The sequence below is a fragment of the Tamandua tetradactyla genome, chromosome 5 (genome assembly GCF_023851605.1).
Source record: "Tamandua tetradactyla isolate mTamTet1 chromosome 5, mTamTet1.pri, whole genome shotgun sequence".
NCBI lineage: Eukaryota > Metazoa > Chordata > Mammalia > Pilosa > Myrmecophagidae > Tamandua > Tamandua tetradactyla.
In genome coordinates, this window is record NC_135331.1 from 180,076,928 (window position 1) to 180,104,512 (window position 27,585).

Sequence of the window (27,585 nt, forward strand, 5' to 3'; positions counted from 1 at the left end):
TCCTCTGAATCCACAATTATGCTACCCTGTTCTGGAGACAAGAAATGCAGATAAAAATGGGAATCAGTTGTTCTGGATAAACAGGGTTCCATGGTGAAATAAGCTAGGCAAGGAATGTACATAATAAAGCTCATCCCAGAGACAAACACTGCTAACTAGCCAGTTAGCTGCTCTGAGAGGTGTGACACAAAGGAAACCTTCTTTTCTTTGGATGCGTGGTCTGGGAATCAGACCCAGGTCTCCTGCATGGAAGGGAGCATTCTACCACTGAACCACCCATCCACCCAGTTAAAGAAACCTTCTGAACTTGTGTTTATAAACTTATTTGCTCATGGGGCCCTCTTTTCTTTTCTACATATTGTCTATTAATATTGCCTAGATACACAGAGTCCATGAATACATTTGGGAAATATTACTTTATAAATTCTATATTGGTTTAAAAAATAATATTTCACACTTGCAGCAGAGTTCATCAGGTATTCTTTTTTCTTTTACTGAGACTCAACACCATACACGTATGAGCTGTGAGTCTAAGGACAATACTACAGCAGACCGTTGCAGCGTTTACGAACTTTTCCCTTGGTTTTTGCAGAGCCACTTCCTCTGTCATGTCCTTCTCTCATGTAATTCCCTCCTCCTATTATGTATATATTCTTACACGTATCCGCTGCACTTTCTGAGCTTAGCTTCTGGTGAATAGGCTTGTCCTTAGCTGAAGCAATTTTGAACTGAATCCGTTTTGGATGATGCTCTCTTCTCCAAACTCAAAGAAGAGGTTCCCCTTTTCAGACATCTGAGACAAATTAAAACTGAAGTGAACAGCACTATAAAATACAAACTTGCTGGTTGGTTAAACCACGTGCTTTTTCTCCCAAGTTTGGTCTTGCAGGAGCAGTTCCTAGACAAACAATTTGTTGACAGTCACCATTTCAACGGAATGGAACACAAGACCCCTGCTTGACCACTAAATGAATTACTAAGGACCAAGCAGAGTTTAGTACTGCACCCATAAGGAGTGAATTTTTAAGGGTCTCTGCAACCACGAACGTCCAAATGGAGGGCTCTGTAAGCTTACGTTTTATTTCATTAACTTTATTTTTTCTTTCGGAGGTCAATGGACAGAACCAGCCCCCTCATAGTTGGCATGATTTGGTTCCAGGCTTCTTGGCTCTCTGGACAGGATGGGCAGTTGAACCAGACCAGTGAAATGCAAATCTGATCCAGTGGCCCTCCCTGCTCAGAACCTGCAACGGCTTCCCACAGACGTCAAGGTAAACATGCCTGTGCTTTTGCCTCCCTCTCAGCCTCCTGCTCATGACGCTCCAGGCAGCCTCACCTTCAGCCTGTGGCCTCACCCTCCTCCTTCCTGAAGCAGAACTTTCCCATCACCTGTGCCGTCCCTCCTCCACCTACATCTCATCTACTCATTCTCTTGATGTCAACACAAATATCACTTATTCAGGAGAACCATCTCTGCTCCCAACCACCTTTTTGAACCATTTGTTCGGTTGCAATTGGGTGTGTGAGAGAAATTACCATTTCTTCCCTGCACCTGGCAGGGCTGTAGACTATGAAGGGTTTACACCTGATATTTGCTGAAGAAATGAACACGTTCCTTCGCCTCCCACAATTATAGTACAGGTCTAGTCCCTGAGCAGCTTTTCTGTGCTTGTGTTTATCTCAGTTTAATAGAATTTTTGGGACTAGGACTTAAGTACAAAACTGGACTGCAGGTAATTCACCTCAAACCATGTGGGCTCTCTGCTGATGAGATGAATCTCTGCTTGTTTTCCAGGAGCATGCTGTTTCCTTATCTCACCAAAGGATTAATGAAATTTGTTTACCCTGTCACTAACACTTGAAACCATTTATCAGAAAGTTAAGGGAAAGGAGACTATGGTTAGATAGAGTCTCTTCCATGTTAAAAGTATATTTTCGAGACTGAAAAATTTTCACATAAAATAACTCATCCATTGTTCAGTAAGCAAAGGTGAGAAAAATGTACTGCGAGGCATGGCTGAGCGGTTGGCTGGTGGCTGATGGGGAATATTTGCACTGCTCTGGGAGGATATTTCACGTATCATTCTAGATATACTGGACCAAAGATGTGTGCTTATGTGTTCTTTTTAGAAGGTACTTTCCATTCCATTCTCTAATTAAAATGATCTCATATTAGACAGTGATGAAGAGGTTTGCTCCAAAAATGGTATCTTGACTTTTTAAATCAGCCTGCCTGAATAAAACATCTGCTTCTATCCCTTAAAATATCTGGATTATAGTTTAAATCTTTCCTGTGATCAGTTTGGAAGTCCTGTTTTCTTATTATGCCAGAATCTAAACAGTATTTAGATAAATCAATGGACTTGGTAAACCAATTTTTTTTATTAATTAAAAAAAATTAACTAACAAAACATTTAGAAATCATTCCATTCTACATATACAATCAGTAATTCTTAATATCATCACATAGTTCCATATTCATCATTTCTTAGTACATTTGCATCGATTTAGAAAAAGAAATAAAAAGACAACAGAAAAAGAAATAAAATGATAATAGAAAAAATAAAAATAAAAAAAACTATACCTCACATGCAGCTTCATTCAATGTTGTAACATAATTACATTACAGTTAGGTAGTGTCCATTTCTGAGTTTTTGTATCCAGACCTGTTGCACAGTCTGTATCCCTTCAGCTCCAATTACCCATTATCTTACCCTATTTCTATCTCCTGATGGGTAAACCAATTTTTAATGTTTAGATGCTGAATTTGCTGATTATGAGAGGGATTTCAATCTTTACCTAGTTATGTAAAACAGAAAAAAAAAACAAACAAATGGCAAAAATACTACTTTGATGAATCAAAAGATGCCTACATAGTTTTCCACTTAATAATGCTATATTTACACAACAGATATTTACCAAAAGCCTTCCTTTCCATGTGTTCAACTCACAGTTGTGCGGAACTGGGATGAATTCCACAGGTCTGTGGTATGGCTTCTACAAGCAGTAAGAACCAAAGTGTTAGGAGAATAAAGAGGGAAGATGGTTCAGCCTGTCTACAGTAGGGAGGGGACACAGTAGAAAGAAAGGACTTGAGGAAATCTTTCACAGAGGAGGTGATGCAATTGCTTTTAAAAAGAGCAGAGTTTTGTTGGGGATGGAAGGGCCCTTCAAGGCAAAGGGGTTAGATATGCATGGACTTCGGGGTTTGGGAGTGCAGGGCCTATTGGAGAAAAGCGCTACAGTTTTGGGAAACTATTAAAAGTTCTCAACTAAAGGGAGAAAGTGTGGAGAGCACAGGGGTAATATATTTTGAGAAGAGGAATCTAGCTGTGATAGCTGCATGTGCAGCTGAATTGTAGGGAAGAGGATCTGGCAGCAGGGAAAACATTACTGGAGTGACTGCTCGAGTCTGGAGCTCAACTGCTGGGAGCCTAGACCAGGGTGATGATTTGAGAAAGGGAACAAGGTTTGGCTGTGATATGTGTCAAAAATATTATGGAAATGAAGCAGCTAAGATTTGATGACAGGCTAGTTGTACAGGGAACTCCTGAACTGAGATTATTAGTAATACAGAAAGTCAATCTGGAAGAGAAACTGTTTTGGGATTAAAATAAAGCTGATGACTTTACACAGGTTGAGTTTAAGAGTTATCTGGCATGCGCCTGGATGAGGAATTGGAGGCACCAGTGAGGACTGGGCTAGAGTTGTGTATTCAGCCATGGTTGTTGACTTCTAAAATAAAGGGGGACTTGGGGACATCTGCATTTATGGAATCTGAGAAGAGCCAGTGGAGCTCAAGAGCCTCAACTGTCCACTCACTTGGGTTTACCAGCATCTAACTTCTTGCTGGGCAGGGGAAGGGATAGAAGGCAGAGGTCTAGCAGCCCCTATTCCCCAGGCACCTGGCTCCTAGGAGCCTTGGGAGGTGCCTATGCTGTGCAGCCAGGTACAGGCCAGCAAAACACATACTACACCCTCCTACTGCTCTCAGCCACAGCCTGGCCAGCTTGTCCAAAGGTAGTAATGTTTTCTTCTCTTTTGGGAGGCCCTACTACAGTGGACCTGCCCCTGAGAGAGCATTCCCAGCCCGGGAGGGGATAGGGCCACTCCATCAGGGCAGGGAGGGAGCTCAGCACACTAGAGCAGCACAGCAGATGTGGAGAGGGGCAAGGAAGGACTCCTGGAAGTGGTGATGTCTATGCTGAGTCTCAAAGGGAAAAGGAGAAGGAGGGAAGAAAGGGAGCACACAGAGGAAAGAGAAATGGACAAATATGGAAAAAAAATGCATTGGTTTGCATAACAGGAATATAGATTTTGTACCATCTTTTTGCCTGGCTAATTTTGATCTTATACTGAGGGTAATGAGTAGACGCTAAAGAAAAAGATACAAGGAAGTCACATGATAAAAGTTCCATTAAAAACATTTTCAGCAGTGTGGAAGTTTGGAAGGTGGGCTTGGGAAACTGGCAGCCACCAGCAGGGTGATCCACTGAAGCTAATGGTGACGCTCTAGGCAAGCAATGAAGGGCTGAAGGAACAGAAAGGAGCAGAAAGGAAGAAGGGAATATACGAATGAAGAAACAGGCAGACAGAAAAAGGATGGGGGTGGGGGTAGGGGAGGTGGTCTCAGAAAAGAAATGAGAATGCAACGTGACCCGCAGTGCAACTGATAGAATTAGGTGCCTCTTTCTGAGATAGGAAGAGAGAATGTGAGGTGATTCAAGTACACTTTTAAGAGTTAACAGAATAGTTTCTGAGACATCCTTATCTTGAGAAGTCTCATGGAAGAGTACTTTAATGATCTCTATGGAGCAGGGAGGGGAGGTATTGATGAGTAGGTTACTGTGAAAGATGAAGGCGGCCTGAAACCTTGACGAGTCAAGACTATAAGACTATCCTCTCTGCACTGATGGCCAGGCTAGTGCCTTAAGAGGAAGTGTGAAGCAGCCAAGCTGAAGAGAAATGCTTTCCACTCTTGTTAAATCACAGCAGGACTTTTACTGAATATAGTTTTGACTTCTGATCACTTTATCAGATAGATGGAGGAGAAACAGGAGTTGAGGAGTCACAAAGATGGCAAGCAGGCAGGAAAATTTAACCAAAAATTTTCAAAAGATTTGGGGTTCTCGAATGTAGAAGAGAAGATGAAGGGGGAGATTTACTTGATCTTACTTGATTTTAGCTCTTGCTTCATGTAAGAAAGAAGCTATGCATATAATTTCTCATTTTTATCTCTTTAGAGAGGAGATTCTGTAAGTTTGCATCTATTTTAACCTTTAAATAGTGGGAATGAGCTTAACCAAAGGTTGTCCAGCTGCATATCAAATGTCAGGGTTATTGGTGAAATTTAGTTTTGGGAGGTACCGTGAATTCAACCAGGTCCACCTAAAATTTCTGTAATAATCCCAGAAGGACTTAATGATCAATCCAGTACAAACAGACACAAACAACCATTGCCTCTAGTGGCAGTGCACTACTAAGACACTTCTCTTGTCTGTCCTCTTGCCAGGTGTCAGGAAGTTAACAGCATAAAGTATTTAATTTCGTACCATAAGTTTCAAATCATTTCAAAAGGAAATAAAATTGTAGAACTGGAAATTCACGTAGCTCAAATCAAATTAGTGAGACTTCAAATATTTAGATATTTGTAAGTCTTTCGTAAACTACATATAAAGGCCGGAGCATATGGCGTCAATATCAGCCTGAGAGGCCTGGCAGCCAACAGCGCGTGTGTTCATAATTCCTCTTGCTCCCACCGTCTCCCCTTTGACTCTTTACCTTGAAGATCAACATCATGTAAATATCAGTTTTGCTTTTTGTTTTTGCACCCTTAGTTTGAAAAGGACCTGGGCTTTATTATTCTTCAGAAAAACCTAAAAAAACATTTATACTCTAATGGATTATTCCGTAGAGTTTATGCTATCTCTAAATCCCATTTTAAGAAAATTCTCTTTCAAATATAAAAATAAAATCATCAGTCTCCTGCTCACAGCCTCAGACACTAGGACTAGTGAATCCTATCATCTGAATGCCTTTGAATCTAGACTTCCAATGGAATCTATCAAAAATTTTGGATACTAGCACAAAATGTGCTGTTCTTTATAAAATACTCTCCCAGTATAGACTGAAGGCTTCAACCGTGTTATTGCTTACCCAGCCGATATGAAAGACAAATCCCTTTAAGCATTTTCTGACCTATTTCATTTTAAAAACAATACCTCACCAAAGAAAAGCACTTGCTCTAATTAATAACCTTTTCAGGCACACTGCCACAGTCGGCCTACTTTAAAGTGGAGAAAATTAATACAAATAAAGGAGAATATAGTCTTGTAATATTTACATCTGGCTTAAAGTAATTTAGAAGTTTCTTTTAAATCAATGGAAAAAAAAATAAGCTCAAGAGGAGTCTACGTAGGATCAAAGTCCACTTAATCTAATGAGACCGCATGCTCATTATATACTACAGAATGATATGAAATTGGTCTGGGCTTGATAAAGGTAAATGACATTTAGATATTTATTGTTTATGGCAGTAGCCTTTGAAGTGAAATGCGAGACTCTTAATTAGATAGGGGGTGCAGGAAGAAACTAGCAAACCTTCTATTTCTATATTTTAAATCTAAAAATAAGAAAAAAGCTTTATTAAAATTAAATGTCAGATACCCACTGCTCCCTTACTCTCCTTCCCTTGGGCTTCTGTAAAGCGTTCTGTGGACCTTCCCACATTCCACAGCTTTCAGATTTTTGATCCATTGCAGGTTATGTGCTATAGGATGTCAATGTGCAGTTAATTTTCAAAACCAAGACCTTTGCACATAGAATAATTACAATACATTGCACAGAACTGGGCTGTGATCATGAAAATATTTTGCATCAAAGATTTTCGGTGCTTGCCTTGAGGCAAAATATTTAAATTGCATTATTTCATGAAAAGAACGTATCCTACATTTGCTAATGTTTTCTGTGACAAGTGGTCTCGATAGTATGCTACCTAGCAGATAATTTAAAAGAAAAGTAAACAATACTCTTAATCTACCACTTCAAGGTAAAAATGATAATTCAACATGATTAAGAAGAAACCTGGCTTTTGAACAAACCCCGTTCTAAGGAAAGATCATTTTGAAACTGGATGTTTATGAAAATATTTGTGAAAGTGATTCACCTTTAATACTCATATTTGTATGAAACTTGAAAATGGAATTTTCTGACTTTAAGAATTTTCCAAAGGTAGAGGTTCAGAGTTTTTGAACTTGTGAGAAAAGAGCCTGTCTATCTATCTGTCTATCTAAAAATGTAGACCCTTTCTATTAACTTCCAAGAACAGATGATGATATAAAGGAAGTCAGAAATTTACCAGCAAAATGTCAAGAAAATTATTTGCCTGACCAATAGATGGGATTTAAAATGAACATCATGCTTTATCAATGCAAACTTTGTAGCTTTTCACCAGGGACAGTTGTTAAACCAAGTTTTAATTACATAAAATAAGACCTTTGAATCACTATACCACAAATATTAAACTAAAATTAAAAAAGAACCATGCTGTTATCACTAAATATATTAATAACAAGCTTAATACATTACTTTATAAATATCCTATTTCTTCACTTACATCTTATCCTTTCATAATTGTTTTGGAATGTTTTAAAATGGCCATGACATATTAATACAGTGGTATATGTACACATAATTTATAAACAGGAATACATGTTTTGGGGTGGGTGTTCATAAATATTTTACTGATGAGACAGCAATCAAAAAAAAGCCTAAAGACCACTCACTGGTTTATAGTCATAATATAATTGTAGGGCACGTCTTCCCATATCATCATGCAACTAGCTGAAGTAATTTGCATGCAAATAAAGAGCTAAAAATGCTGCATTTATACAGTATTAACATTCATTTTTTCTGTTAAATTTAAGAACCACAAATTTAATTCATCACTATTAAGGAAATCTCCACAATTTTAATCCTTATTACAGTCCTCATTTTAGGGTGTTCTAATAATTTTAAAATAACCCTTCTTCAGCTGGGCAGTTCTGTGCATGCTCCTTTGTTGTTTCAGATGATGACAATTACTATCAGGACTCTGTAATGCTTCCCTTGTTTGTGGAAAACTGTGTGTGTTAGAAATTGACACATGGGAGGACTGCTAGGATTACAGATGCATGCATACATCCCACACCAAAAAAATCCTTCAGCTGACATCAGAAAAATTCTTCCTTTGACAACCAAAAAAATTCTTCACTTGAAAATCCATTCTTCAATGCTAAGGTCTGGCTTATGCCTAGGTGGAAAGGATACTTGCAATTTACAAGGTGCTCTTAGAAGACCTCGAAGGGAGCTGGCAATAACCTGCCTGGGATCCTGAAATTTCACGGTGATCATTCTTTTAGGTTTAAAAGAAACCTCCCCCCACCACTCAACAAACTCTTCCAATTTCAAGATCCTGTCATAAACAGTCCTCCTGTAAAAATAATACTATTCATTAATCTCACTGTAACATGAAAAAACTGAAGTTTAGAGAAAGAAAATACATGATTACACTATTTTTTAGGGTTATAATTATATTCAGGAAAATGCAGCATCTTAAATACATAGTTCAATGCCTTCTGAACAGACATACATACATATCCTACTACAGTATGCTTCAAGTGGTGGAAGCAGACGCCTGTTCTTTCTGCTGCCATTTTCTTAAGCACTTAAAATCAGCACAGTTAATAGGGATTGGCACTGTCGGATACATTAAAAAATTATAGCAAATCTGTAATTCATAGTTCATTCATTTGCCAATGTCTCTTTGCTGAGTGTCTACTAGGAATAAAAAGGCACTGACAGCTCAATGCGACAGAGTAGGAGAGACAATCTACGGCTCTTGGAAGATCAACCCAAGGCACAGGGAATAGAAAAGCAGAGATAAGAGAACACCTGTGAACATGGAATAATTTTGTCCAAGGCACACAGAAGGTCTCTTATGAAATCACCTGCTTTAAAGGTGAGCAAGTAAATTCACCAAACTTTGAAATCAACAAATGTAATCATGTTTAAAAAGAAAGAAACACAGAAAAATACAGCCTACTTGTACAATGTACTCTCACACAGCAATTAGAAATGATATTCACTTTAAATGGCTTACGTAGTATTTATTGTACTTTGGTGATGATGGTGGGGCACCAAATGGATTTATGCTTAAGCTTTGGAAAACCGCTCACTGATAAAACCATGATAGTAATTGCCCTGGTTCTGTTTATTAATTTGTCACAATTAAGTCAATAAGAGCTTTACTAATGTCCTATTACTTGATTAGTTCTGAAAGTGATTATCTTAAGAACTTGACTTAATTGGGAGCCTCTCAATTTACAAGGTACATTAAACTCTCAGTAGCATCTTAAGATTTTTCAACATATGCAGGTCAATTACCAGTAATCACTGTTTTGTACAAATGTTCCATAAAAACTAAAGCATGACATGACGAAGAGTGAAAAGGATATTTAATTAATAATATTAAACTCCAAATGACATTTTCAGGATAAAAGGGCAATAAGGACATTCATGTGAAGTCTTTCTGAAGAAGGGTCTCTCACTAAAAAACTGAATAAAGGAAAGCTCACGACTCTCTACCTTACAGATGAAGATAATTTGTCATGATTGCTAAATCACCAAATTGCACTGCCTGCACTCAAGCCCACCTGCACATTAATTTCCAGATTGGTAAGTTACAATTAATTCTTAGTCTTGCTCCATCACTTTTCTTCTTCCAGTTAATAAAGAAAGACTGTAGTCAATTACTGTTCATCCCATTTTTTTGGAACAACTACAGCTACGGGCAGGAAACATCATGGAGTTGTTATTGTACCCACCGAGACTGTGATGCATTTAATAATTGTTAGCTGTAGTATAAATATTTTATACTGACCCTCTAATTCTCAAAGATTCAATGCAGTTGGTTTGATATTTACAACGATGGACAATTATAAGAGTTGATAAGGTGCCCTGGTACTTGGACTGATACTCAAACATCTACTCAAAGTATTTCCAGAAAATTTTAAATCAAACTTCAATAATTAAATATTTGAAAACTTTGCCCCTCACAAACAGCATAAACCTGGTTTTAAGATTAGCCACAAGGAAAATGATTGCTGGTTCAAAAAGCTTGGGGAAGCTGGTTCCTAGAAAAGATTATTTCCAGGGCTGGCCTCTGAAGGCGTTGTATGAATGATGTGTTCTGACTTGTTTCTAATCGAATTTCTGTACACAGAATAGACTTCAAACAGCTTCAGCCGCTTCAACACCATTTGTGTGAATACAGTGACAGAGCCGAATCTGTAAAACACCAGGACTATCCATTTGGAACACTCAAGAGGAAAGTCATTTTGAGTTTGTGGCATTCAAATAATGATAATTGTTCTTTAAACAAAATCTTCCGGGCAAATTAACTGCTTAAACAGTGGTGGCTGCTGTGGAGAAAGCAATGGTCATATTCTGACAATTCAGTCCTGTGGCTTTTGAACTACCAAAAACTGAGGGTGAAGACTTCCCATGTACCACGAGTAATTTTTTAAGGGATTCAAGCAATCTTCTTGGGATAACAAGATCAAATTCTAAGTTGCCTATACATCACCTTGGAACAACTTCTGCTCCTTAATTACTCAAATGCTCCAATTTGCCTTTACAAAGCAGGACCCTTGCAGAAGTATAGAAAAAACATTTTTCAACACCTAGTCCATTGTTGAGTAAAATGTCAGCCGAGTTACTTCATCCGCACATCAGTACTCTGACCTTGACCTACCAGAGCCCAGCAGAAGCGGTTCCAGGCAATGAGAATTCATAGAGAGGAAAAGGGGCAGAATGGAGACATGAGAGGGGTGCTAGAGCCATGTGGAGAGGTAGATCCAGTTTGTGCCCTCCCCCAGAGAATAAAAGACATGGAGAAGCCCATTTACCTGGGCGTTAACTTCCATTATGACCAGATAAGTGGGAAATAAAGAAACCAGAGTTCTGGCATCTGGAGGCTCTTCAAATCCATCAGCCTCAAAATGCAGGATGCAGAAACAGCAGACTATCTGTGCTGGTCTGAATCTGTGGTGGACCCCAGAAAAGCCATGCCCTTTGATCCTCACTCAATATTGCTGGGTGGGAGCATTTTGATTGTTTCCATGAAGATGTGACCCACCCAATTGTGGGTGGTAACTTTTGATTAGATGATTTCCATGGAGATGTCTCCACCCACTGAAGGTGGAGTTGTTTGCTGGAATCCTTTAAAAGAGGAAACATTTTGAAGAGAGTCCCTTTTTGGTAGAGCCACGAGAAAGCCAGCAGATGCTGCCATATTCACCATGTGCCCTTACAGCTGAGAGAGAAATGTTGAACATCATTGGCCTTCTTGAACCAAGGTATCTTTCCCTGGATGCCTTAAATTGGACATGTCCATAGACTTGTTTTAATTGGGACATTTTCTCGGCCTTAGAACTGTAAACTAGCAACTTATTAAATTCCCCTTGTTAAAAGCCGTTCCATCTCTGGTGTATTGCATTCTGGCAGCTAGCAAACTAGAGTTTGTCCAGAGTTGCTTGTCCCTTAAGTCTCAAGAAAGTAGGCTTAAGTTTAAAGTTAGTACTTTAAGAGTTACCCACTTGTATAAATAAATGCCTTTAGTCTGGTCAACTTACTGTGTGCCTGGCATAGGCTTGAGTGATCTGAAGCCTCCCGCGAGGATGAAATGATCTCAGTGGAGCCTCCTTCCCCTTCCATTACCCTGGGACAGGATTGGGTAACCAGTTGCTTAGGATGAAGTTGCTTTGCCTGAAGCCCCAACAATGGCTTTATGCAATGGCTCTGCGTTTTTAACAGTCTTCCGGAAGTACTTAATTAAAAATACCCTCTTTTTCCTATGGTACCTGACCTGAAGTTTGCCTTCTACTCTCACTGGATTGAAAAAAGAAAAGATGGGGGCAGGGGGCAAGGGGAAAATAAAACATGAAAACTCTTTATGGGTAATTAATACCTGGAATTAGCTGCTTTCCAGATGAAGCAACAACTGCTTAGAGTTAAGTGGAAACTTTGGATGGTTATTAACATAAATTGATCATGGAAACAGTGATCCTTGCTGTGGATGTTTGGAGTTGGTAGCCTCATTGAGCAGTTCAGAGACTTTGAATGTAATAGCTCTGATGTCATTTTCACTTAACGATGGTTCTCAAAGTGTGGCCTCTTCCAGCAGCATCAGCTGCAGCTAGGATCTTGGAATAAACGGAAATTCTCAAGCCTCATAAAAAACCCGTAGAATCAGAAACTCTGGGGGTGGCAATACGTGTTTTACCAAAGCTTCCAGGCAATTCTGATGTACTCAAAATTTGAGAACCACTTTTGAATTCTGGAAAGCTGGGTATTTCCAAGCTGATTTTCTAATATTTCCATATTTCAATCACAAAATTGACCATCAGTGGACAGGGAAGCTTTCAAAGGCAACTGGGATGAGAAATGAAGCTGTCCTGAGCATTTAAATACTAGTTTTACAGTAGAGATTCTTAAAATGTATCTGAATATTAGATGCCCTGGGGGGCTTTTAAACATGTGCTGGCTTTAAAGGTCCAAATGCCTAAGGAATGGAAAGGGGAACTGTGGTGTTTACATACAAAAGACTACTGAGCAGCTGCAAGAAGGAATGAAGTTGTGAGGCATGCAACTAGGTGAGTTAACTTTAAAGACAGTATGTTGAATACAATGTCAGAAACAAAAAAATATGATCATGTCTCAATCATCTGGGTTAACTATAAGATACAATATAATATACAATATGTAGTATAGATAACATAATATATATGTTATAATACATATAAATGCAATATACAAACTTACGGCAGTCACATATATTTAGGAGTTGTAAATGATATTTCTAAGTTCTGAGAAACTGAGCTGTTTGCATATAACATAGTCGGTCCTAGAAACTTTGGGTATTTATGTGACACCTCAGACTCAGAGTGAGAGCTTTGAAGCCATGAAAGTCAGTGTTACCCTATTCAGCAACTGCTAAAAAAGTTGAAAAAGTGATTAAACATTGTCTAGAGATATGAATGGAGGTAGAGATATGAATGGAGGTGATCCTGATAGGACTAGGGTAAACCAGAATACTGGGTAAAAGATGATATGGCCCATATTTTCAAACTCTGTGCAAGACCAAAGGGAGAGATGCTTACTTGGTGCAAAATTTACATTTTTGGTAGCACATTATCTAATTTAACTTGTATAGTCAGTTTATTTGAACACTATAATTACTTGGAATCTTGAACAGGGCATGAGATCTTGTTAGTTTGTACAGTAAATATATCCCAGAGTAATTTGGGTAGAGAATAAAAAAGTATTTGCAAAGTCACCTTGGAGGCCTTGGGAGAAAGGAGGAAATATTCAACTTCTCCATCTGGGGAATTCCTGATATTCTTGCAAGCATTGGGGATAACAAATTCAACAGGCTGAGCCCTCAAACTTGGGGCTCGCCCCTATGAAGCTTATTGCTGCTAAGGAGAAGCTAAGCATATTGATAATTATGCCTAGGTGTCACCCCCAGAGAACCTTTATTGTTGCTCAGATGTGGCCTCTCTCTAAGCCACCATGGCAGGTGAACGTAGTTGGGGCATGACTTATAGGGATGTAAAACTCCCTGGCATTGTGGGACCTGACTCCTGGGGATGAGCTGGGCGCCAGCATCACGGGAACAAGAAAGACTTCTTGGCCAAAAGGGAGAAGAGGGAAATAAGACAAAATAAAGTTGCAGTGGTGGAGAGATTTCAGAGTCAAGAGTTTATCCTGGAGGTTATTCTTACATGTTATGAAGATATCCCTTTTTAGCTTATGGTGTATTAGAGTGGCTAGGGAAGTACCTGATAGTTGAACTGTGCTCCAGTAGCCTTGATTCTTGAAGGAGACTGTATAACAGTACAGCTTTTACAGAGTGACACTGTGATTGTGAAATCCCTGTGTCTGATGCTCCTTTTATCCAGGGTTTGGACAGATGAGTAAAAAAAAAAATAATAAAAATAAATAAATAAATAATGGGGGAAGATAAAGGGTAAAAAGTGGGTAGATTGAAATACTGTGTGAGTCAATGAGAGGGAGAGGAAAGGGATGTGGGATGCATAAGTTCTTCTTTTTTTCTTATTTCTTTTTCTGGCGTGATGCAAATGTTCTAAAAATGATCATGGTAAAGAATACACAACTATGTGATGATAATGTAAGCCACTGATTGTATAGTATGATTGGACTGTATGTGTGTGGATATTTTTCAATAAAAATATTTGAAAAAAAAGGACAAAATGCCTTGGTATTAGTCAAAACCAGCTAAATCAGACTGGCAGGAGAAACAGCAATGAAATTTTGAAAAAAAAAATTCCCAGTTATTGTAAAGCACTGGAAAAATTGAAAATCATATACGTAAAGTGACCACAGTACTGAGAACCTTAATGGAGGTTGGACAGCCTAAGAACTAGGAAACAGGTCCATTTGGATGTTCATAGCAAAAAATGCATAGCTTTATGTAGATTGAGTTTGTGTCAGTAACTAAGCATTAGCTTGTACAAAGGACTTGCAGAAAAAAAAACATTACCTCATTCTCTTCTTAAATACTATGGATTAAGCAGTTCTAATTTCTAGAAGAGATTATTTAGAAATAAAAACAATGTTAGAGAAAAATCTAATTTGACCTTCATTGTAGGGTGAACTATGTATCTCAACAAACATATATTCTTAATCTTAATCTGTATCCCTGTGGGTGTGAACCAATTGTAAATAGGACTTTTTTTTTTTTAGTTAAGGTATGGTCAACAGAAGTAGGGTAAGCCTTAACCTAGATTACTGGATGCCTTATAAAGATAATCCCAAAATCATAGACGTGAGAAAGGAGACACCATTGCTTTGTGTTGGGAAAGCCAAGGAATTCCAGTTGCCAGCAGCCAGCACCAGAATGCCACAGGTTTGCGGGTGAAAGCAAGCCTTGCTGATATAAAGATTTTGGAATATTCCAGCCTTAAAACCATGAGCCAATAATTTCCTACTGTTTAAACCAAGCCATTGTGTGCTATTTGTAATACGAGCTCTGACTGACATAATCCTACAGATTGCATTTTCTTGAAATGGAAGCAAAATAATTTAAAAATTATAAACGCTTGAGCATAAATCTACTTTTATCCTACAGGGACTATCTGGAGACATTTTTTGCACATTTCTAGCTAGTTCTACTAATGCCTCCCTTTGTGACATTGGAAAATGAGGCTCAAACTTGAGAATAAGTTGGAAGCACTGTTGGCTTAAAAACCATAGATTACCATACAGGTGGGAATGAGCATCATGATAGTGAAATATTGAGAACAAGACCACAAATAAGAATTCCAATTTTACATTTATTTATGCAGCACTTTGTTCAACCTTCTTTCACATATTAACTCATTAGGTTCGCAGAAAAGCCTTGTGAGGTCATTAGGATAGATATTCTTATTGTCATTCCAGTTTTACTTATGAGATGACAATCTCAGATAGTTAAGTGAATTATCCATGGCTGAGAGCTATATCAAAAATGTTAAAAATAGAAGCTTTAACTCCGGGAATAATATTCTAATGTCTGATGTTAATAACTTTGTGCATGTCAGTTTTAAAACATTAAAGTATGGTTGATTGCTATTTCCAAAAGGGCCAAATGAATTAAAATAGATAAAAGGGGGAAATCCAATATAATAAAACATCCAATCAAAAAAATTCATTAAAAAGTTAGCTTAAATACTTGGAAAGACTGTAATTTCTTTTTTAACTTTGCTAGCCACAGTCAATAACGTGTCTTTGAATTCTTACCAGATCCATAAAACACAGAAATAAGACATGAATTGTAAGATATAGCTCTGATTTTATGCTCAAGTTTATTATATCACCGAGAGAGAACTTTTTAGGCTATTTACGTGCTATTTTCGACTCTTAGAATACTAGAAAATCATTAAATCAGTTCGATCTGCTTGTGTTCAGAAAATCTGCTTATTGATGTTTTAAAATATTATTCTTACAAAGTTAAGAGTATGGAATTGTATTGTGTTATTGTAAAATTTGAATTTAAGTTCAAATTTGAAACCAGAGACTTTGAAAAATGTTTAGCAAATGTAATAATGTAGAAATTTATATTTTAACTGTCAAACAAGAACCCAGGGAGAAGTATGGAAAATATTAAAAAATATCTGACCTCATTAGACTGTCTTTCATAGTCTGTATCTATTAAAACTAACCAATTACAATTTAATGTTTAAGCATTTTATACCACCAATGTATTAAGAAACCCATTAGGGGGGCTATGGCCTGTCTGTTAACACTCTTCACATAGGATAATCTTTCACTATTAAAAAACATCAAGGCTATCACCTTTTATCCAAGATGTAACGGAGAGGCTGGAGGGAACTGCCTGAAAATGTAGAGCTGTGTTCCAGTAGCCATGTTTCTTGATGATGAGTGTATAATGATCCAGCTTTCACAATGTGACTGTGTGACTGTGAAAACCTTGTGTCTGATGCTCCTTTTATCTACCTTGTCAACAGACGAGTAGAACATATGGAATAAAAATAAATAATAGGGGGAACAAATGTTAAAATAAATTTAGTTTGAAATGCTAGTGATCAATGAAAGGCAGGGGTAAGGGGTATGGTATGTATAATTTTTTTTTCTGTTTTCGTTTTATTTTTCTGTTGTCTTTTTATTTCTTTTTCTGAATTGATGCAAATGTTCTAGAAAATGATCATGATGATGAATATGCAACTATGTGATGATATTGTGAATTACTGATTATATATGTAGAACTGAATGATCATGTTAAGAATGTTTCTTTGCTGTCACATATTTTTTTAATTTCAAAAATTAACTAAAAAAATTAAAGAAAAACATCAAGACGTATCATTCTCACTTAAATCCTGTTTCAGTTAAAATAAGGTAATCTGCAATTTAATTAAAATAATACAAACTACAGTGAACTAATGACATAGAATTAATTTGTGTTGGATAATTAGAGTGGTCAGTAAATAAAGCTTTATAATGAAGGAAATAAAAAATAGGTGAGGGAATCAAAATGACAGAGTGAGAAACTTCAGGGTTCCAACTCCCAGAGAATCTTTAGACAAGCAGCAAGAACTGGCAGGAACATCGTTCTCAAAGCACAAGAAAACAGTTAAAGGACTGAAGTTAACAGGGTGAGTGCCAAATTAAGAAAAAGGCAACTTAAAAGTAGTAGAATCAGTCAGCTGGCTCCTCCATCCCCTCACCAGCTTGGTGTGGAGCCAGCTCATGCTCTCACTGTGCGAGAGCAGAGCAACTCTCATGCACATACAGGGAAGTAATATGTTTGGTCTAATATGTCTGGTGACAGCCTGAGGACACTTGTTGCAGGTTCATTGTTTTAGAACTTGCCCTGTGTGTAGAAGCAGCTCACAGAACGCTCCTATAGAATGCTATGGGAGAGCAGTCAAGTCAAGGCTGCCTGGGACAAAGAAATGCTGACTGCAGGACATACAGTGCAGGGTCTGGGACTATGAGGAAGCTGTTTCCTAGGGAATGGGAGACACTGTACCTGTGTTTACAGATAGAGGGGTTTCCAGGACCACATGCACAGGCCCAAAACAAGAGGTATGTATAGAAAAGATCAAACAGGCCCCTTTGCTTTGGCTGAAAGCTGTTCTCTCAACTATGGCCACGGGCAAACTTCAAAGGAGAACACTCACCCAGGTCAGTCTGCAAAGACTGGGAAAGGTGTTTTGTTGTTGTTGTTGTTGCAACTGAATGGTACACTCACTTTTTGGCATTTTAAATAAATATAATCAGTGAAAAGTCTGTGTTTGTACAGTAAATTTCATAAACCAATTTAAAATGTTGATTTTTCTTTTTTTCTCTAACATGGGCAGGCACTGGGAATTGAAACCGGGTCTCTGGTATGGCAGGTGAAAACCATAAACCAATTTAAAACTAAGGCAAACAAGGAAAAGAAATCTGTAAATAGAGATATCAGTGTTTCTTGAATTCTAAATATTGAACACTAACTTAATTACCATTTGATTAGCTATTAAAACTGTGAACATTCTCAAATATCAAGTAAAAAGTTATCAAAAACAACAACTTTGCTATAGTAATGACCTATCTTACCGAACATTTTCAAGTTTTGGGATTCAGGAAAACATAAAGATACAAATGTTTTTACAATTCACATACAAAAATTTTATCTCTTGTGATATAACATTTAAAATCTATTTTATCTAATATTACCATAGCTACTTGTGCTTTCTTTTGGTTACAGCTCACATAGAATATCTATTTCCATCTGTCATGGTCAGGTTCGTGTGTCAACTTGGCCAAGTGTGGTACCTGTTTGTCTGGTTGGGCAAGTGCTGGCCTGTCTGTTGCAATGAGGACATTTCATATAATTAGATCATGATCATGTCAGCTGAATCCACAGCTGATTCCCCATTTGTAATCAGCCAAGGGGAGTGTCTTCTGCAATGAGTGATGCTCAATCTAATCACTGGAAGCCTTTTAAAGAGGATTCAGAGGAGACAGGCTCTCTTCCTGCTTTGGCTGACGAGCCTCTCCTGTGGAGTTTGTACAGACCCATCATCGGAATCGTTGGCTTCATAGCCTGCCCTGCGATTTGGGACTCTGCGTTCCCACAGTCACATGAGACACTTTTATAAAGTTTTATTTGCAAGTGTTTCCTGTTGATTCTGTTTCTCTAGAGAACTCTAACTAATACACCATCCTTTCACTTTCAATCTGTATTCCTGGGTCTAAGAGAAGTTTCTTGTGAACAATATATAGATAGATCACATTATTTATTCTTTTCTATTAATCTGCGTCTTTTAATGAGTGAGTTTAGTCCATTCAAAATTGTTACTGTAAAAGCAGATCTTGAGTCTAGCATCTTATCCTCTATCTATAAATAAAGATATCAGAGTTTCTTAAATTCCAAATATTAAATGCTAACTTAAATACCATTTGATTAGCTTTCAAAACAGGTGTTTTCTTTTTTACTTTCTTTACTTTTGCTAGCTCCTGGCATTCAGGGAAAGCCTTGTTATAACATCAGCTGGATACAAGCATAAGAAACAGATACTTCAGAGTCTAAATTCTAGCAATAACACATCAAAATATCAAAATGTGCAGGTTTCAACAAAAGATGACAAAACATACAAAGAAACAGGAAGCAATGGCCCAAGCAAAGAAGAAGATCAAATCATTAGAAACCATCACTGAGGAGAACCAGACCTGGGACATACTAGACAAAGACTTTTAAAAAACATTCTGAAATGTGCTCAAAGAACTAATGGACAATGAATTAAAGGAAATCAGGAAAACAACAGATGAACACAAAGAGAATAATGATAGAAAAAAGGAAATTATGTAAAACAACCAAACAGAGCTGAACACCACAGTAAGAGAAATTTATAAATTCCCTGGAGAGGTTAAATAGTAGATTGAAGCTGGTAGAAGAAAGAATCAGTGAACCTGAAGATAAGATAATTGAAATCATCCAGTCTGAGGAGCAGAAAGAGGAAAGAATGAAGAAAAATGAAGAGTCTGAGGAAATTTGGACACCATCACCTGTACGAATATATGCAGTGTGGGAGTCCCAGAATGAGAAGAAAGAAAGTGGCAGAGAGACTACTCAAAGAAATAATGGCTGTAAACTTTCCACATTTAGTGAAAGACATGAACAGACATATCAAAGATGCTCAATTCACTATAAACTGGATAAACCCAAATAGACCCACACCAAAGCATATTATAGTCAAACTGCTGCATGCCAAAGAGAAAATTCTGAAATCTGCAAGAGAAGCAACATGTCATGTACAAGGGAGCCCCAATAAAATTAAGTGCTAATTTCTCATTGGAAATCATGGACGCAAGAAGGCAGGGGGAGGATATATTTAAAGCAAGAAAACTGCCAACCAAGAATTTTATATCTGGTACAACTGTCCTTCAAAATGTCTCTCATTTCAAAAATGAGAGGGAGATTAAGACATTCCAGGATAAACAAAAGCTAAGGGATCCCTTTAGACTAGCCCTTCAAGAGATGCAAAAGAGCTCTGCAGGTTTACAGGAAAGGACAATAGATAGAAAATCCAGTTTACCTCCAGTAAGGGTAACCACATGGGTCAGTATAAATGTATTATTGTATTTTTGATTTGTAACTCCACTTTTTAACTGCTACAGTATCTAACAAGGCAAATGCATAAAATGTAATGATAAATCAGTGTTTGGGGACTCATAATATATGAACACGTAATGTGTGACAAGAACTATATAACGGTAGGGGGACAATGGTACAGAAGCATAGTTTATACACACCATTGAAGTTAGGTTGCCATCAATACAAATAAGATAACTCAAGTGGTCAGAAAATGGACTGACGGACAGACAAACAGACTGATATACATTTGGACAGACAGAGTTATACAGCAAATGTGGGAAAACTGGGGGATATGGGTATTTGGGGGGATAGAGGTATGCTGGAATTCTATGCATGGGCTTTTATATTATTTTTGTAATTGTCAGTAAGTTTCAAAGTATTTCAAAATAAAAAGATTAAACAAAAACAGGTGAGGGAACTGTGCCCCATTCATCATTTGGTGACTAATGAGAGTCTGAGTGGAGCAAGTTATTTCCCTGCACACTACTTGATGTTGTGCAATAAAAGCACACATTGGAGACAGTTCCACTAGCCTACTGTAACCACTAAGCAAGTGTCAGTTCAGAAAAAACACAAAAAGAAGTGATAAAATAGTATATAGCTAAAACTAACTCATTTATCAATAAAGACAGAATAATTAGGCATGCCTAGACTCCACACCCTGTGATAGAAGTGAGTAATGGGAAACTTAACCTTATTATTTTAAATTAAGGACACATTTTAGAAAACCCAAAATCTAATAATTCTCTACCCAGGCTTGAATTATACCGAGAAGTATGAAAATGGTGAAATGTTTGTTACAAACCACACAGGTTATTTTTCTTTTTTCAGGTTGGAAAATAAAATGTACAAGGACTCTTACTAATAGTAATATCAACATCAGATATCAAACTTTTACCAAAATATAATCTACTTAAAAGCCAACGATTTTCTTTTAGCAAAGATGTTATATAACTTGTGTGTCTTCACTCTACAATTGTATTGGTGAAGCAAGTATATTCATTCAGTCAAGACTAAACAACACCTAGGCTGTTTTTCAATCCAATTACTACCTAAAGTTAAAACACAATTCTTATTTCGTTACAACAATGTGGCGGCTTTTAAATTAATAATTTATTACAGATGTAGTAGAAGAGATAATTTTACAATATTTTTCCTGAAACAAATTTTTGGACAGAGTTCCTAATGTAGCATAGAGTAATTATTTAGGTTCTCTGCATAGTCTCAGTTTGTACGAATACTGAAATTCAATTTGGCTTATTGGTGTTTTGGTTTCAAATATATGGACTTCCCCAACTCTAAATACTGCTTGCTTGAAATCCAGCTGGGTGAGGACTGATCACCTCCATGTGGCCCAGACTATCTTACATTTGTCAACCACATGTGTGCATGTATAACATACCATGGAAAATATATATTCTACTATACCAACGGGCTATGCATCTCCTAAGGGCCAAGACCATGTCTGTGAACTTCTTGAACAAAGTGAGGAGAAGCACACATTCCAGCACACCCCGTACCTCACACAAACCTTCATCTCAGCAGGGACTCAAAGAAATGCTTATTTTGACAAAGAATAAGTAAAGAAAACAATTATCTTTAGGTAATAATCTGAACATCTAGAGGAATATGAACAGATAATACCTATAAGTTCACATTTTTTGTTAACATTTAGGTGTTGGCAAAGAACAGCATCCGTCGCTATTTTCAAAATTGAGAGGGAAGAACAGAATTTGATCACAGCCAGTATATTCTGTGCCTCCTCATAATTCTTGCCAAGAGCTTCAAAGCCAGTCAACAGTGAATATTTAGATATTCTAAAAAGTATCCTCAAGCACTCGTTTTTCCCTCTTGGGCATCCTTCTAAAAGCACTCCCTTCCTGACAAGGTAATTAAGAAAATATGATTTTGCCAGGCATATTTTTTTCTCCTTCTCTTTTGAAACTTCTGCTGATGATAGCCTTCAAAATACTAGAAAAGGGGCTTCATGCCAGCTGTCCCTTATCTCCTGGCCCCTATTGCGGAAATACAGAAGTTCAGAGGGAGCAGCATATATGCACATTGACATGAACAGCATGCCTTGAAATGCAATTATTGCAGATAAATATGAAATGTCATTTTCTTCCCCTACAGGAAATTTTTAAGACGATAAATCAGTTTCACAGCTGGAAGGCGAGTGGATTAGATGAGTGTACTTGATTGGACAAAAGGAAAGAAGGATTTTAGTGGACCGATATCTATCAATTTTGCCAGTGCTCAGTGTGTGCATGTGGGTAAGTCACTGCTTTTAAGCAAATGGGATAGAGTGGATGAGATGTATTTAAAAAAAATTCATACAGGTTGCCAGAAACAAATTGAAAGTGCTCCTATTGCCGCAAAATGGTCACCTAATTTCCTCTGCTTTAACCTGAAAACACCGGAGAATACATAAATGAATATGGCACTTTATTTACCATTGAAGTTTTCTTTCACATATACAATTTTCCTATGATCTTTTAAATTAAACATAAAAACCCTCTAATGTAAGATACTGTAAATGCTAAATAAGGTCTTATAAAAACAGGAATACCTCAGTCAATGAATTTTCAAGATGTGCAGACATGAATGATAACAGGGGATTCAGTATTTAACAACTTTTAAATGTATTCCCTTATGTACTGAAAAATATCTCCACTTACACTAAGGACAGATTTAACTAGTGAAGAATCCACTTGATTGTTAGTAATTAAACTGTAACAAAGTGCGTTTAAATATGTTTTAAAAGAACCCAGTTTCTCATGCTTATTTCAAGAGAGATCAGCACTAATTAAATAATACCGCACCTTAAAATAACAGAACTACTGCAAAGATGAAGGCTGCACCCTTCTCTAGTAGTTTTAGTGGGCCTTCAATTTATTAACTTCAAAGAAGCTGTAGGAACTAGTTCTACAGGATCTTCATGTAGAATTTAGAGCCGTCATTGACTCCAGGATTTCAAACCTTGGTCAAACTTTTTAGAAGCTGCGCAAAACCTGTGAACTTGGGAAAATGTATTTTTTGAGGAGAGGGCCATGTTTCATCTCAATTTCAAAGTAGACTGAGTGTCCTAAAAGGTTAAGAACACTGAGCCAGCCCACCTTCCAGTTCACAAATAAGCTTGGAGAGTTTTAATGGCTGCTTCAAGAACAAAAGTAGAGTAGATGTAAAAGATCTAGAATCAGGTCTCTTGATAATAAATTAGCTCAGTATACTACTATATCCATATCATTTTTCTCAGAGGGTAGGCAAGAAAAATGTGGTAATTGTGCATAATACTTTTTGGCCAGATCTTACTGCAGGTAAGAGAGTACATCTTTGGAATACTACCTGCGAATACAAAGACTGAAGATAGAAAAAACTAATATAGAAGGTCTATGTGAGACCCCAAAACTCACACACACACAACCGTGGGCCTCCAAACAAACATAATGCTGTCTCAAAGCCAAGTTCATGCCTATCCTGGCTTATGACTCTGCAGCATATGATGACAGAGAAAGCCCTAAGACCTCTGTGATGTTTACTTTTATGGACTACTTTGGCTAGGTTATAGTGCCCAGTTGTTTGGTCAAACATTGGCCTAGATGTTAATAGTGAAGGTATTTTGTAGTTATGATTAGCATCTACAATCAGCTGACTTTAAGTAAATGCTGTTACCCTTGACAATGTTGGTAGGCTTCATCTAATCAGCTGAAATCCTTAAGTGCAAGAACTGTGATTTTCAGGAAAAATTCTGCCTTAGGACTACATCATTTATTCAACTCTTGAATAATTTTCAGCCTGTCCAACAGATTTCAGGCTTACCAGCCCCCCAGAATCGCAACAGCCAATTCCTTAAAATAAATCTCTTTATATATTTGTGTATTAAGTGTAAACACAAACACACAAACACACACACCCTACTTCTCTGGCTGTTTCTCTGAAGAAAACTGGCGAATAAAGCCTCTGAAGGACAAAATGGATCCTGACATATTACATTACATAACGACAAACCACCTCAATTTAATATGACCCAGCAGTGTGGGCTCTACACGTCCTACTGCCTTAACACTCGTCCCTGTCCCCGCCCAAACACCCACACACATAACAGACAGGTACAGGGTGATTTCACGGTCTAGATAAATGGATAAAAAAAAAAAAAGCACCGTGCTTAACTGATTTATTAGCCAAAGAAACAAGAAAACAAACAATAATTTCAGGAGTGAAGGCCTCAGGAAAAAATGTCACTAAAATAAATAATTAAGAATAAATGAGCATTAATTCTGCCAAATATCCTATGCACCCCCTTGGCACTTCTAAAAAGAGAAGGCTATTTAATTTGTGCTACACATCAATGTGCGTATAAATACCTAAGTATAAATTCTAGCTCTACCATTTAGTTACTGGATGATGTTAGGCAAATGATATAATGGGGATTCCAACGGTACCTACCTTATTGGATTGTTGTGAGGATTAAATGTGGTAATAGGTGTAAAGAGTCTAGACTGATGACAATAGCCGTTATCATCATTTTCATTAATACAAAAAGGTACATATGCAATTGATTGCTTCTTATTAAAAAATTACTTAAGACAAAATTGCTATAAACAAAATGCTCAGGCTATGGTAAAAACTCAAACTAATCTCTGGGAGAATACTAGGAAGTCTGCTGAACCCAGGTTTCTCTTGGGGGACTCATTCACATGGATTTAGCAGAACCCACATGGGATGAGAAGGTTGGATTATTCTGGGTCAATGGAGCAGCTTGGATCCATCTGTACAACTCAGGGTGGGTCAGCCCCAGGTACTTCCAGTCTCAGTTATACCAGGTTCCTGAGTGGGTGATCTGATTCGTCCAGGTGTTTTGGCCACTACAATTTCTCTGAACAGTATCTTAACTTATGTAAGTGCTCCTAGGAAGTGCTATTTCCTGAGAAGTGAAACTCTTTGATGTTAATTTTGTAAAGATGATGGAAAGCTCCTGGCATCCATGGAGAAATGACTGATGCAATGTCATCATGAAATAGTGAAAACTTCAAATCATGTCTGGCTTGGATGACTCTGTCAAGCCACGTTAACCCAAAAGGGAGTCCCACCTGAGGCTGTGGAACACTGAAAAACTGGCAGCTTCAACACAAGGATGGACCCAAAGACTCCCGATGGAGTAAATTTGTTACCAAGATCATACAAGTAATTATTCATCTACTGTCTGTATGTCAGACCACAATCTCAAATATTTCAACTTAAAATATGTTGTCAAAAATGAAGAATTTTACCTTTTCATATTCAGCAATGCCCAAGGTATTCCAGAGGGAGTATGAAATGCAGGTAGCAATTTTATCCCAAGTTCCACTGCCTTCTTTCGAAATATCTGAAAAATTAAACAGTTAAGTAAGCTGTTGTTGCAAGCAAAACAATCATGGTAGTATTGAACTGGTACTACTTAAAATTTTTCTTTACATGAAAAAGGAAGATCTTCTCAAAAGAATTGCCTCTTTTTTTTTTTTTTTCCACATTATTTACTGAGTAAAGCAAGAATGGTCCAGGCACCCGCAGACTGTAAGGTTTTTATTCTCAACCTTGGTTGCACATTAGAAACAGTGAGTGGGAGTTGGGTAGGAATTTTAGTAATCCTGATGTCTGGATTCTCTTGAGATTCTAGTTTCTATGGTTTGGAGCTCCAGAGTTATAATTATTTTAAGTTCCACTGGTGCTGTAACATCTGGGCCGGGGACCAGGTATAGTTGAGGAATTGGTCCTGGACTGAGAATCAGGGCATCTGGTTCTTCCAATACACTTAAATACTAGGGCAAAGACAATGGAGAAGTTTTAAAATGACATAAGGATTAGAAGCAACTCATGTCCTCTCAGTCCCTTGTAGCTTCAACTTCTTTGCCTTTAAGTATATGGAAGATAAAAAGTTAAAGGTACAGACTCTGCTTATACAGAGGCCGGAGTTTAGTAGGAAGCTAGTACATGCACATAAACATCTAGAACACAGATAAAATTGAAGTAGGTGCTAAAGGACAGCTGGAGACAAAATCTTATAGGAGCTTAGATGGGTTTAGTCAAGTTTTATGGTAGAGATGGCATTTAGATGGGGATTGCATGTAGCATTTAATTGGGGCCAATAATAACAGAAATTGGCATGAGGAGTGGGGAGTGGATAGGGAAGGCCCCAGAAGATGAGTGAAGAGATGGAGACACCTGGGGCCTGCAGAAGACACAGGGACTAGGTGGGCTAGCCTGACAAAAAAGGGGAATGTGGGTGAAGTTGGGCACACATAGCCTGGGTCAAAATCATCAAAGGTCACAATTGTAAGGTTAAGAATCTCATTCTGTTAAAATGGGACAATACTGAAGGGTTTTGGGCAGCCAGTTCACTTGGGCAGATCCATGCTCTTGCAAGACTGATTAGACAATGTCCATCCACAGTTTTAGGTGCAAAGAAAAGCAGGGAGTTAATTTACTCATCGAAGGAAGGATTGGCTTTCTGTTTTACAGTCATGGCACCAAGCTGGTGCTTTGCCTTTGCTCCTTGCCAACACTGTATGACTATGTATGAACTCACTATTTCCTTCTGTCTCTTCCTCAAATGAGGGAGACGTGAGTAAGGCTGAGAGCACTGAAGAACACGGAGATGGAACAAAGTTCTCTTCCAGCCTATGGAGAAGCAGTTGTAATAGCTACAGTCAAAGACATCATGTGTGGCTTCTCCAAAGGGAAGGATTCTTGTCTACAGTGTCTGCTCCAAGACCTGAGGGGCTCCACAGAAGAAAGTCAGGGGGCTGGGCAGTCGTACTGAAGAAAGCCAGGTAATGCCAATGTGGAGACTACTTCTAGAACTTCACTTTTTTGGAATCTAACTCTCATTTAGTAAAGACAGTCAAGAAAGAAATGAGTTATAACATAAAACTTTGGTTGACAATTTAGATAAGCTGATTTTTCAGTATATAACTATGGGTACTTACACATTTGTCATATTTAAATAGAATTAAGATAGAGGTACCTTTTTCATCACAGGAATTATTACAACTCCCTTCCATGTGGACAACTTCATGTTTCACCAACCATTTATGGATGGAGAGGAGAATGAAAAAATACACAAAAAAGTATATTCCTTCGCTTTCTCTGCCTTACCCTTGAGAATTCCAGATTCCCTTTTGCTTTAAGGATTTATCCAATTGCTGCCCAGCCATCTGCTGCCTTTCTGGTTTTTATCTAACTTTTAAACCCTTAATTAAATCCTTTTCCAGAAACTTACATAACTCGAAGTCAAACTATGTAATTAAAACACCATCTTGGATGTTTTAAGCATATGGCATGGTAATTAAAGGCTCAGGCTCTAAAGTCACAATATATGTGTTTGAATCCCAGCTCCAGTTCTTGAA

General features: G+C 37.7%; 1 protein-coding gene across 1 annotated transcript in view; it reads right to left on the bottom strand.

The window, feature by feature from the left end:
• The window catches only part of MAN1A1 (mannosidase alpha class 1A member 1), a 195,564-nt gene that overhangs the window by 57,985 nt on the left and 109,994 nt on the right, over window positions 1-27,585 (bottom strand). The window contains exon 5 of the mRNA XM_077162774.1: window positions 25,471-25,565. Within this exon, the coding sequence (XP_077018889.1) occupies window positions 25,471-25,565 (95 nt within the window). The remainder of the gene's footprint in view (window positions 1-25,470; window positions 25,566-27,585) is intronic.